General features: G+C 40.8%; 1 protein-coding gene across 1 annotated transcript; it reads left to right on the top strand.

Moving 5' to 3' along the window:
• The first annotated feature begins 4521 nt into the window (after positions 1-4521).
• On the top strand, positions 4522-12272 carry LOC108922761 (uncharacterized). Its single transcript, XM_029254519.1, has 8 exons — positions 4522-4594; positions 7396-7528; positions 7789-7956; positions 8576-8713; positions 9052-9200; positions 9915-10018; positions 11247-11439; positions 12099-12272. Exons 2-8 carry the CDS (start codon positions 7396-7398, stop codon positions 12270-12272), a joined length of 1059 nt encoding a protein of 352 aa, XP_029110352.1. The 5' UTR covers positions 4522-4594.
• Positions 12273-12837: the final 565 nt, after the last annotated feature.

Raw genomic sequence — 12837 nt, 5'->3', positions numbered from 1 at the left:
GCTAGATACACTACTTACAATGGGTCGTGTGTGTCGAAATGTGTTTAAATGTTCAGCAGCAATCGAGGAGTTTCAGTTCAACAGCTCCACAGATGAACGTGTGTCCAGAGGAAATGACTCAATCGCTTTATTTATAAAATGCATATGACCTTTGATGTAGGTGAACGGAACAGAGGTTATCTATCTTCGCTCGGCACTGGTTGACGCTGTTTTCGTAACTGGTGTTATCAGCAATAACATCGCACTCAAAGGTGTGCTGTTGCAGTATATAACTGAGAGTATGAAATCCAAGAGTAATGAGCCCGTAGACCTCATTCCACAAACAAGCAATTAAACACACGCTGTTTGTAGCAGCAGAAAACATTTGTATTTCACAATGAAATCCTCCTTCACATTGGCCACAATACCTCTGAAAATAAAATCTTGAAATGAAAAATACATATCTTTAATGACATAGACACATAATCTTACCATTTACACAGCACATACATTATTTTATGTTTACATTTATTCATTTAGCCGACACGTTTCTCCAAAGCAATGCACATCGCTTTCTAATACTACTTAAAGGAAAACAAAATGTATTCCATACGAGTCAAGAAAAGCAGTGGCCCTCATTCAGGAAATGATAAAACAGTACTGCTAACGCATAGCACCCTCAAGCCCCATCCCTTCCCACCACCTTAGGCCTCTGACTTTCTCTTTTCCTGGAAGCTCTAACTGCTGCTGTCTCACCACTTTGTCCGGTTTGCCATGGCCCCAGTTGAGACAAGTGGTTTCAGACAACATGTATTTGTGATTCACCAAGGCATGTCAAGTCCAGGCAGTGACAAGGCATGAAATATATATACACACACACACACACACACACACACACACACACACACACACACACACACACACACACACACATTTTCTGAACCGCTTGTCCCATACAGGGTCGCGGGGAACCGGAGCCTACCCGGCAACACAGGGCGTAAGGCCAGAAGGGGAGGGGACACACCCAGGACGGGACGCCAGTCCGTCGCAAGGCACCCCAAGCAGGACTCGAACCCTAGACCCACTGGAGAGCAGGACCCGGTCCAACCCACTGCACCACCACGCCCCCAGTAGGCATGAAATACTTATAGGTATATCTATTTTGTATTAAAATTTTATTTGGCAGTTATACACATTTTTCAAAGATTTCAGAACCTGTAGTAGAAAATAAGACTATCACAAGCCAAGCCAAAGAAATATCTGTTGACTCAGACACTAATTACATGGGAGAGCCTTTGCACCCACAAGAGGATTCCAGAAGAGCGAGTCATGAACAAGACTCCAGTGGGCCACTGCATCATTTCCTCTTTCTTACGCTCGGTCTTCACTTACTTAGTAGATAACTGTAGCTGTGATTCTTGTCAGTGGTGCTCCTGCCTTCCGTGCACCGTAGAGGAACCCAGAGATACTTGAAGTTAAGATACAGAAGGACACCAGCAGCTAAAGATCAGGTGAGTCGCTTTAGTGAATTAACACAGGTTACCGTACTGTACACAATGCACACACATTTTCTGAACCACTTGTCCCATACAGGGTCACGGGAGCCTAACCCAGCAACACAGGGCGTAAGGGGGAGGGGACACACCCAGGACGGGACGCCAGTCCGTCGCAAGGCACCCCAAGCGGGACTCGAACCCCAGACCCACCGGAGAGCAGGACCCAGTCCAACCCACTGTGCCACCGCACCCCTTTTTTTTTTTTAAAAAAAAAAAAAAACATTTGCAAACAAATGTTTTGCAACCCTATGAACACAATAAAATAATAATAGAATACAAATATAGTTAACATAAAAATGATCATTAAAATAGTCAAAATAAACAGGTGGACATCGTGGCACAGGGGAAAGCGCTGCTGTCTCTCAGGATGGTACGAGAGAAAAGGCGTTCAGTCTCCAGTCAGTCTCTTTGGATTAGCATGTTCTCCCTGTTTTTGTGTGGGTTTCCCCCTTAAGTCCAAACACGTTTGGTGCCAAAGCAGTCCAAGTCAATTAACAGATTAATGAAGTATGATTGCTGTTATTTACATATAAAAATCTGTGATACATTAAAATGTATATTTCCTCTAGACTAGAAAAGCCGTAGGCTGATAGCAATGTTTTGTTTTACAGCCTTTCGAGAATCCGTCAATGACCCTCTCTCATATCAGGAAAGTAAGTACAATTGTCAGCCCTGGGGTGTAAATATTTCCTGATGAATGAAGCACAAAATATTTAGGCACTGAATACTTACAACAGGAGGTGCCATGCTAAATGAAGATTATTTTCCAGGATCCAAGACAGGTCTTACCCATTCTAGCTCTTAGTTCACCTCACACGGACTCAGCTATGACTCTGTTTTACTAGATTTATTTGTGTTATGCCAAAAGAAGTGCCACGTGATGAGTAAATATATCCATTTAAACATCTCCCATTGTGTCCTCATGAGGCACACAGTTAACTCGTGGGAAAAAAAATCAAAAAGGAATAGCCAATAAATTTAAGGGAACGAGATGCAAGTGTTACAGCATATATCGGAATTCCCTCAGAAATGCACCTTTCTTGACTGACCACTTTTCCAGATGTTGCCTTTGTGGACAAGCACCGGGCCTCTCTCATTGAGAGGGTGACGCTAGTGGAGACCATTCTGGACAAGCTGTCCCCACTGGTCCACCCAGAGGCCTGTGCCAAGGTGCGAGCTGCAGTCACCCGCCAGGAGAAGATGAGACTTCTTTACGATATTGTCTTTCGCTGTGGGGGAGCTGAAGTCAAATCGAGGTTCTTTGAGATCCTCAAGATGATCCATCCTCATCTTGTGCAAGAACTGAATGGATTGCTAAGTTGCTAAGCTTACATTTTTGCAGGACTTTGAATGTTGTAAGGGGTGTTTGGTGGCGCAATGTGTTTGGCCAAGGCCTGCTCTCTGGGGGTGCCTTGCGATGGACTGGCGTCCCGTCAAGGGTGCGTCTCCTCCCCTTCCAGCTCTGAACCCTGTGTTGCCGAGTTAGGCTCCAGCTTGCCGTGACTCCTGTTCGGGCACAGCGGCTTCTGACAACGTGTGTGAATGCCATGAAGTAATTAAGTCAGCTGTTTTTGTTTTTTAAATAAACACACCAGAAAATCTTATTATGAACAGGCATAATCTACAGATGTTAGGATGGTGCGTTACTGGGCATAACTGGCATTATTGGGAGTTTGGGCTGGAATGGGTTTATTGTAAATAGATTGATTGTGGGTAAGATGGAATGGTGTCCAACCATTGCAGGAACTCACGGAGAATATAAGGGGCTGAGAGAGTTGGCCAGTAAAGCATGGAGGAAGAGTTTGAGAGGTGCTAAGTAGGCTGGAAAGGCTGACTTGAGGTGTAGGTCCTTGAGGAAAAGAGTTTTCCTCACCAACCAAAAATATTGTTTTTTTTTGTGTTGGCATCTTTAGCTGTGTGCTAGGGTTCCAATAATTGCTTTTAAAGACAACTGTCTGAATGTTCTTTTTCACTCTGTTAGAACCCAGTTCGCTGCAGTACATATCTTTTGTAACTTCTGTCTTGTAACAAAATATGTGTACTGGAGGAAGGTGTTAAATCACACACACACACATTTTCAGAACCGCTTGTCCCATATGGGGTCACGGGGAACCGGAGCCTACCCGGCAACACAGGGCGTAAGGCCAGAGGGGGAAGGGGACACACCCAGGACGGGACGCCAGTCCATCGCAATGCACCCCAAGCAGGACTCGAACCCCAGACCTACCGAAGAGGAGGACTGTGGTCCAACCCACTGCGCCACCGCACCCCCAGGGTGTTAAATCAATAAAAACAAAATACTTCATTTTAAAAAAGTATGATATATTTAAGATGAGGGGGTGCGGTGGATTGGACTGGGTCCTGCTCTCCGGTGGGTCTGGGGTTCGATTTCCCCCTTGGGGTGCCTTGCGACGGACTGGCGTCCCGTCCTGGGTGTGTCCTCCCCCTCTGGCCTTACACCCTGTGTTGCCGGGTTAGGCTCCAGTTCCCGAGACCCTGTATAGGACGAGTAAGTGTGCGTGCGTGTGTGCCCCCCATGTCTTAGCCGGAAAATGTTTCACTGGAACAAACCCCCACCCTGCCTGACAAAGTTTAGCTCTGTCATGGTGACAAGGCTCAGGAAGGTGACAGATTCAAGTGCAGATGGAGTTTTCTGCTTTATTAGCAATCCAGGATCAGGCAAAAAAAAAAAAAGGTCAAGGGCCAGGCAATCAGCAAACCTTGATGAAAAGACAAGACAGGACAGGACAGGACAGGACAGGACAGGACACAATTCGTGGTCGAGAAGAAAACAGGCAAAAGACCAGTAATCCGAGAAGTGTTGCGGCAACTGCTGGTCAAGCAGAAACCAGCGGTCACTCATTACTGAGGCTCCGCATTGAGGACCCAACGGTGTTGCCTTTTATCTGCTATCCCATCAAGGAGCAGCAGGTGTCGCCGATGTGCTGGCAGTTGGGGTCGTGACAAGCGCCTCCTTTCTAGGAATGTGAAAGTAAAAACACTGCAACTTTGCCTCAAAACAGCCAAGCGGTTCAGGAAAACTCGCATCTTCTGTTAAGGTGACATTTTTATCCATTTCATAATTCATGATCTAAATATGTTGAAATTCTAAATTGCCCTGACAGATTGCTTTTTTCCTCTGAAAGTTTTCGAAATCAATGTCATTACGAAGAATGTGATTCATTGTCATCTTAAAATGGTTAAAATGATTTAAAACTTCAGCTTTTTAACTTTCTTTTACATTTGATGTCATGATTTTTGTCTCTCTCTGACAACCTTCACGTGTGTTTCTTTTTATATATACAGTATATATATTTAAAAGTTTGTCAGACACGTTCACTGACCAGCGCATGACGTAATCCTGTTTGTTGACCTGTGCTGTTCAAAGATCATTTACTTCTCCTTGTCCTCATGATCAGAGTTCTTAGACAGCCTTCGTGCAGTTGAAAGGAAGGTAGGTGATTTCCTAGTTGGTGGACAAATCAATGACATACTTCTAATATATTTACATTTACATTTATTCATTTAGCAGATGCTTTTCTCCAAAGCGACGCACATCTCAGCGAAAATACAATGTGCTCATTACATTAAGAGAAAGAGACACATAGTTGCAGACATGAGATTCTTAAGTAAACCTACTTTGTTACTTTCCGCATGATGCACCGATGTTCATCCCTCGCTCGACTCGAGTAGGTGCATAAAATGCAGGATAGATGAATCCCGATCACCTCCTACCAAAATTTTCTTGACTTTTTTTTTTTTTTAATGAAAAGATACACAAAAATTCACATGCAATACAGGAGTAGTGGCTGTGTAAAGGCTTATCTGGGGACGATCGTGAAGTTACTGCGCATGAACATTTACACCAGCTGGAGAGATCTTGGGCAAAAAATGGGTCCCGAAAAAGTGAGTTTTCAGACCCTTCTTAAATGTGGGCAGAGTTTCAGCAGTTCTGAGTGAGAGGGGGGAGGTCATTCCACCGCAACGGAGACAGAACCGAGAACCTTCACACTTTACCTTTCGTGCGCGGGACCACCAACCAAGCGGGAAGATGTGGAAGAGCGACGAGGTCTGGTTGGGGTGTAGGCTAGCGGTTGATCAACAACTCTTCTAAATATCTGGGAGCTATTTGGAGCAATTATGTAAACGTAAAGTTAATCTAGTTCATCTATCTATTCATTACAAGCACATTAGGTCATCAAAGAAAGCTGACACTTTTTTTTTTTTTTTAAAGAGTTTCAATGATCATTCAAGGTGCCGCCTTTAAACGCAAAACATTGTTAAAATTAAGTTTTAGCACTTTCTTTTATACAAATCGAAAGTGAAAGTGATCTGTAACAGAACAGGACTAAAGAAATAGTACAGATTTGCAAATATTACAACTACTAGTACTACTAATAACAATAATAATGGTAAAGAAATGGGTTAAAACATCAAATAAAGTGAGAGAACCAGTTATTCAGTGGTGCAACATCACTCATATGAACACGTTAATATTCGAATTTTCCCTTGTTTTTTTTTCTTTTCTGATACCAGTCCAGTCAGGTGATTTCCAGTACATTTACATTTGTTCACTTAGCAGACGCTTTTCTCCAAAGCGACTTACAACAGATACTATGTAGTGTTACCAGCCCACACACCTTATTCACCGTGGTGACTTACACTGCTAGATACACTACTTACATTGATCACTCATCCATACATCAGTGGAACACACTCTCTCTGTGTCACTCACACACTAGGGGTGAACCCACCTGAACAGCATGTCTTTGGACTGTAGGAGGAAACCAGAGCACCCAGAGGAAACCCACGAGACACAGGGAGAACATGCAAACCACAGACTGAGCGGAGATCAAAGCCATGTTCTCTCGCACCACCCAGGTGCTGTGAGACAGCAGCGCTACTCGCTGTGCCACCGTGCTGCCCCCATGTAAATGCCTTATCATGCTAGGTACAGTACAGTGAAGGAGGCTGACCTGCAGTTATTTACCTCATGTAGGCTACACAACAGAGAAATGTAGCTAACACACACACACACACACACACACACACACACACAATGCAGGCAATTCACATTTCAGAAGGGTCTGAAAACTCACCTCTTCCAGACTCACTTCACTCATGAGCTCTCCAGCTCATATATGGTGTAAATGTTCATGGACCGTAACTTTATGATCATCCCCAGAAAAGCCTTTACCCAGCTGCTACTCCTTTATTCTATGTAAATGTTTGTGTACCTTTAAAAAGAATGTAGGAAGGTGATCAGGAATCATCTGTTTTGAATTTTGTACACCTACTTGTGCGATGAACATTGGTGCGTAAAGTGGATAGAAACAAACAAGTTTACTTACGAATCACAAGTCTGCAACTATGTCTCTCTTTCTCCTAATGTAATGTACAAATTGTATTTTCTCTGAGATGTATGTCGCTTTGGAGAAAAGCATCTGCTAAATGAATAAATGTAAATGTACATCCACAGTCACCAGATGCTTATGGGTCTTTGGAGTGTGGGAGGGAATCCATAGGGAGAACGTGCAAATTACAGGGGACAGAAACTGAATGCGAATCAAACAGTTTTCCAGTCTTGCAGTCGAGTTGCCATGTTGGGCTATACTGTAACAGTTGAAATATTTGTCAGGTGCTCCAATAACAATAAACAAGTTATGAGTACTTTTTCTACACGCACACACACAAAGGGAGAGAGAAGTATACATGTTCTCCATACATATGCTCCCCAATGTATTATGAACACTTTAGAAATGTGGTCAGTGCTGTTGGGGGTACCATTATGCAAAAATAAACCAACTGCTGAATACGTATTATAGTTTCTTTTTCTTTTTTGCTTCTTTTTATTGCACAGATGGAACGCAAGATATACAACCTACTTGACCAATTTAGACTGCAGATGTACTATAAGAAATTTATTGAAATGGGAGTGAAAGATGAACGAGATTTTCTAGACAGTATTGATGATGACACCTTGAACGCTGTTGGTAATGTGTCCAGTCGTTACTTCATCTAATTTCTCTGACATGTAATATTTTCCTTGATTCCATTTTGATTTGCAGTTGTTCAAAAGAATGACAATGTTAGACCTGTTTATGGATAAAATTTCTACCTTTCTTACCCAAAGGCACAAACCTTTGTGTTGCACTTGTGCCTTAATATTTCTATATTTAATCTGTGTCTTCTAGATTTCTTGTATATGGAGTAAATTAAATATACTTAAATGACTTTTCTTTTACCCTGCAAGGTTTAACTCATGTGGAAAAGCGACGATTTTCGAGCATGCAGGCAAAAATTCGTAAGCTGGGAAACTCAGCAGCCCTCTCAGGCTCTGCGAAGGTCTTGAAGAAACCAAGTGAAGCATACCATCTGATGTACAGATTTCCAAAATGTCCAGAGACCAGAACGATCAGCGGTAAGTCGATGGTAGTAATAAATAGTTTACATTTCTCTCCTTTTCTCCATCTACTGCCCATTCCTCTGTGTCCTTCCCATGATATCGATCACATCCCTCATGAAAAGATGACATGAGTGGTTTGAGCCCTTTGTTAGACTTGCTTTCTTTCTCATTTGCTTCACTCATTTCATCTGTTTTATGTGATACGTTTATTTCTGAGCGGTAAACATTCAGAAATCCTCTCTGCTTTTTATGTCTTGTGTAACAAACTACAAACATTAACAGGAAAATTTTCTGCAACATTCATTTTCACTGAAAATAAACCAGATCATTGTAAAATCATGCCTTAACACTGTTTTACCTTTCGTTCTTCATTGCCAGATTAAACGTTTTAGTTATAAACAAACCAAGAAATGTTTCATTCATACAAATCCATCAATTGTCCAAGCAAAGCACATTTGTGTTTGTGTAATAATACAATTTATTAAGTTTTCCATGTATTTTTTGCAGAGCTATCTTGGCTCAATATAAAGTATTAGTAAAATACATTTTCTTCGATTAAGCCTCAAAAAGTGAAACTCTCTATGCAGAGTTACTGTTATAAGATTTAATTTAACACAGTTTTTTTCACACCCAGATCTTGATCCATCCCAGAATACACTCGAGGATCTGATGCTACGAATTCATCATCAGGAGACCATTAGCAACGATCTGGCTGTGTGTCTTTATTCAGCTGAGGGTTTGCCCTTAACAGATGACCCTTTCTTCAACACATGTGAGTCTACATAGTGTATAGAATATAATCTATATAGTGACAATGCTTTTTCACCTGTCATTCGCATGGTTTGCTGTAACTATGAAGCAAGACTGAGATCATCACCTGAACTCAAATCACATTAACCAAAGCTGTCGTGGAGAACGTGTGATGTTGCTCTTTTCATTAAATACGGTATATTATGTTACCAAAGCATTTTCTTTCTTTTATAATCCCTGAGTACTGCAAAGAAATATCCTAAAATGTGATGATGTCATACAGTTAGGTGTGTGTTTTCAGTAGTACTTATAAGCTGTTAACTTACAGGTAATTTCTGGTATTATTTTCTGTACTGACAGGGTGTTTGAATGAAAGGCACATTGAAAATGGAGCTGAAATTTATGCCATATTCACACCTAAGGCAAACCTGCAGGTCCCAGTTTACACAATCCCAGATTCTGATCTTGCTGATGGAGATGATAATGTTCGATGCCACATCATGCTTAAGGTACTTGTGCAAAACTCTTTATAACCCGTCATTCAGATGTCTCCGCCGTTGAATGGCTGTGTAAGCATTGCACACTTTACTAGTTTACTGTTTAAAACCGGGGTGGACAGTCATGCCTTATGTGGGAAACAGCAGAAAACTTGAATTCCATTGCAGATTAATGAAAGTAACAATGTTTTTTTTATTCTTCAGTACTGTTTAAAACTTTTATTAGGCTTAAATGTTATTCTGTATGTCTTTATTTTTGGTCCCAAAACCGGAATTTTAAAAATTCATATTTTATTACATTCATTGCTGTTAGTTTTTTGGGGCAGATGAATTTAATGCACACCAAAAGGAAATAATTATGGGTATAGTCATCCCTGAGTAGTTTTGTCTTTGTTGCAGAAAAGAGTACAAACACAGTATTAGTACCAGTGTTGTTTACCACATTCAGTGTGTGACTTTTCAGACAAGAACTTTGTAACACGGTTCAATCTGAATCAGCTTTCCTCAGTTTTTAATTACTAAAAAGATTCTGGGAATGGATCTGGACACTGAACATGACATGGGACTGGATTCCACATCCACAGAGAAATAGCAGTGTATTGTAATTACAGATGGGACAATAAAGAAACAGGCAAACAAGTAAATAAGTAAACACCTCTATAAAGATGCTTATCATAATTATCATTTGCAAGTTGTCTGATTTGTTCATGTGCTTCTCAATTACAGGGGGACTTTGAAGTGAACGTTGACCTGACCACAGACACACTGCGACATCTGAGAAACAAGCTGTCGCACGAAAGTGGAATACCTGCACGGGTCCTGCATTTTAAGTGGGAGGAGTTTTATTTATTTATTAGTTTATTCAAAATAGTACGGGTGGCACAGCAGCTAGTGCTGGAGTCTCACAGCACCAGTGTGCTGTAAAAGGACATTGGTTTGGCAATGTTTGCATGTTTTTCCCATGTTCTTGTGGGTTTCCTCTGAGTCCTCTGGTTTCTTTCCAAAGTTCAGAAATATATTTCAGGTGAAGTGGTGACTCTCATTTGCCCTTAGAGTGCTCTGCTGTGTAACTGACTATAGGCTGCGTACTGTAATATTTTTAATGCTATATGCATTTTGCTGACACTTTTCTCCTTAGCAACACACAGTGTTCTGGCTACAATTATTGCAGGCTAACAATTATTTACCCATTTACACAGTTTTGTAATTTTACTGCAGCAATGTACAGTAACTACCTTTGTCAAGGGTACTACAGCTGGAGGTGGGGATCAAACCTGGAATCTTTGGATCCAAAACAAAGGCAGTAACTGTAACCACTACACTACCAATTGTGCCATCTCATGTAAATGTCATGTTGGATATAAGTGTCAGCAAAATTCTACTTAATATATAGTATTGTATGTTGCGTTGGAGAAAAGAGTTTGCTAAATATATAAATACACACATATATATACACACACACACACACACACACACACAGTCTGAAACCGCTTGTCCCGAGTGGGGTCACGGCAAACCAGAGCCTAACCCAGCAACACAGGGCACAAGGGTGATGGAGGAGGGGACACACCCAGGACAGGATGCCAGTCCATCACAAGGCACCCCAAGCAGGACTCGAAAAAATAGCATGACTTTATATAGATGGGGTTCCCTGTATGAGACTAACATGGACCAAAAAGTGAATGCCACAATACCAAAAATATGAATATTTCTGGTTTATTTTTCCAATTAATTTGTACTGTACTTAACACACACACTACAGGTAATTTCATGTTGCCGATTCACTTGAAATATGCCTTTGGACTGTGGGATTAAACAAAGAAAGATCATGCAAAGAAATAACCGCATTTAAAACCTGAAGCGATCAAACACATAGAATTCTCTTGAAAGATATCATTACAACAAATAGCTTACTATGTTTGATATATTAGGAATTATGCTGCTTTATAATTACTATTTACTTGCCAATGATGTTGTGAGAATAGCTCGGCAAAGAGGGATTACAGGCTGTTGCAGCATCAATAATAATAATAATGAATGTCTATTATCTATTCACAGAAATATTACAGAAGGATTCACAGAAGTCTTGGAGAAAGCTGGCATCAATAGCCAGTCAGTTGTACAATTTTACCTGTCATCATCTGAAGCAGACACACCAGATTTCCAAACGTTCTTCACAAGTGATGTTCGTCCTTCAATACAACAGTCACAGAAGGGGATGAGTGTTTTCTTCTCAACATTACTTGCCATTGTGAGAAGTTACTTTTTGTGCCTTTTTTTTTTTACATTTGTTCTGACCACAATGTTTGCTGAATCAGTACAATCAGCACATTTAAAGATTTGAATTTTCTCTAGCTATTATTGTACAAAACCATTTGCAACACTGTGTGAAACCAAATACAAAAAAAAGAAAAAAATAACAAAGTACAGTATTTCTGTACGTCTGGCATATTTCACTAGGTCTGTTTAATCTCACGACTATACGTGAACCCTTGAACCCTTTTGGTACAGGCTGCTGATATGGTGATGTGTGTGTCTCTCTACCCGTAATGGTAATGTGTTCTACTGGAAGAGAGAGTGTGTTCTTCTGTACAGTGACTATGAATATGACTTGATGAGATTAATGTAAGTTTGTCTTCTCAAAACAGTGTTTGACTACACATTTTAAGATAGGAAGCACCATTACATACATCAACCCCAGCTGATAAGTGAGTCAGGCACCTGAAAGAGATCAGCCCAGTGCAAGTAGTTAGACACCAATACAGCTAGTCTGCATAGAAATAATCTTAACCTATAATTATTACAGTTTATGTAAATTTGAAACAACCAGCTAAAACACTGAATGTTTTGATTAAGTAAAGTACTTGCTCCCACAAGTCTCACTTTTCCTCCTTAACATTTTTTCTATAGAACATGAAGCAGTCTGGAGAAGGATTTAAAAAAGTGCTGGGCTACGTACGACACCTCACTGGCTGTAATGCTTTGGCTCAAAGTTTGCATCATCTTATGGTCAGGAAAGAAACTCTTACAAGAATTCAAAAGGTGATGTATACCCATAATCGGGACAGAACTTTTCAGAGATAGATAGATAGACCCTTTTAAATGTTTTATAAAGGTTTTTCTTTTTTTTTAATTGTCTTATTTAGATCGCTCTAGTTGAAGGACTGTACTTTCTATTCAGAGAACTGCTGCCCAGTCTTGCAAAGAGAACAGGTCCAAGAATCATTGACGATAATGAGGTTTTTGAACACTCAGCAGTTTGCTGGGCCTACCTGATGTCTCAAGCTGAGGTACTACTGGATGTTTCTCACTGATGAATGACTAGCGCTCCTGAATCTAGTTTTCAAAATAAATACAGTTGTTTCCGCTGTTACACAAGTTTTCACAACCCGGATTGCTTCCTACATGATTAGTACATGGGGCAACAATGACTGTATAACATTAAACTCATGTTGAGACCTACAGAAGTCTCAAACTGAAAAATGAATTTCATATTTTTGAGCTACAATTAACACATTAAAGTGTGTTCTGTAACTACCTTTTATAGAGTTTTAGCTCAGAAAATGAGATGTATGCACCAACATCATTGAGATGTCAAGGATCACATGGCCGCCTCTCAGAACCAGTGCGCATTCCAGGGCTGCCAACA

This window comes from Scleropages formosus, chromosome 9 (genome assembly GCF_900964775.1).
Source record: "Scleropages formosus chromosome 9, fSclFor1.1, whole genome shotgun sequence".
In the NCBI taxonomy this organism is placed as follows: Eukaryota; Metazoa; Chordata; class Actinopteri; order Osteoglossiformes; family Osteoglossidae; genus Scleropages; species Scleropages formosus.
The sequence above is the reverse complement of the archived record's forward strand: the minus strand, read 5'-3'. Positions and strand labels throughout refer to the sequence as shown.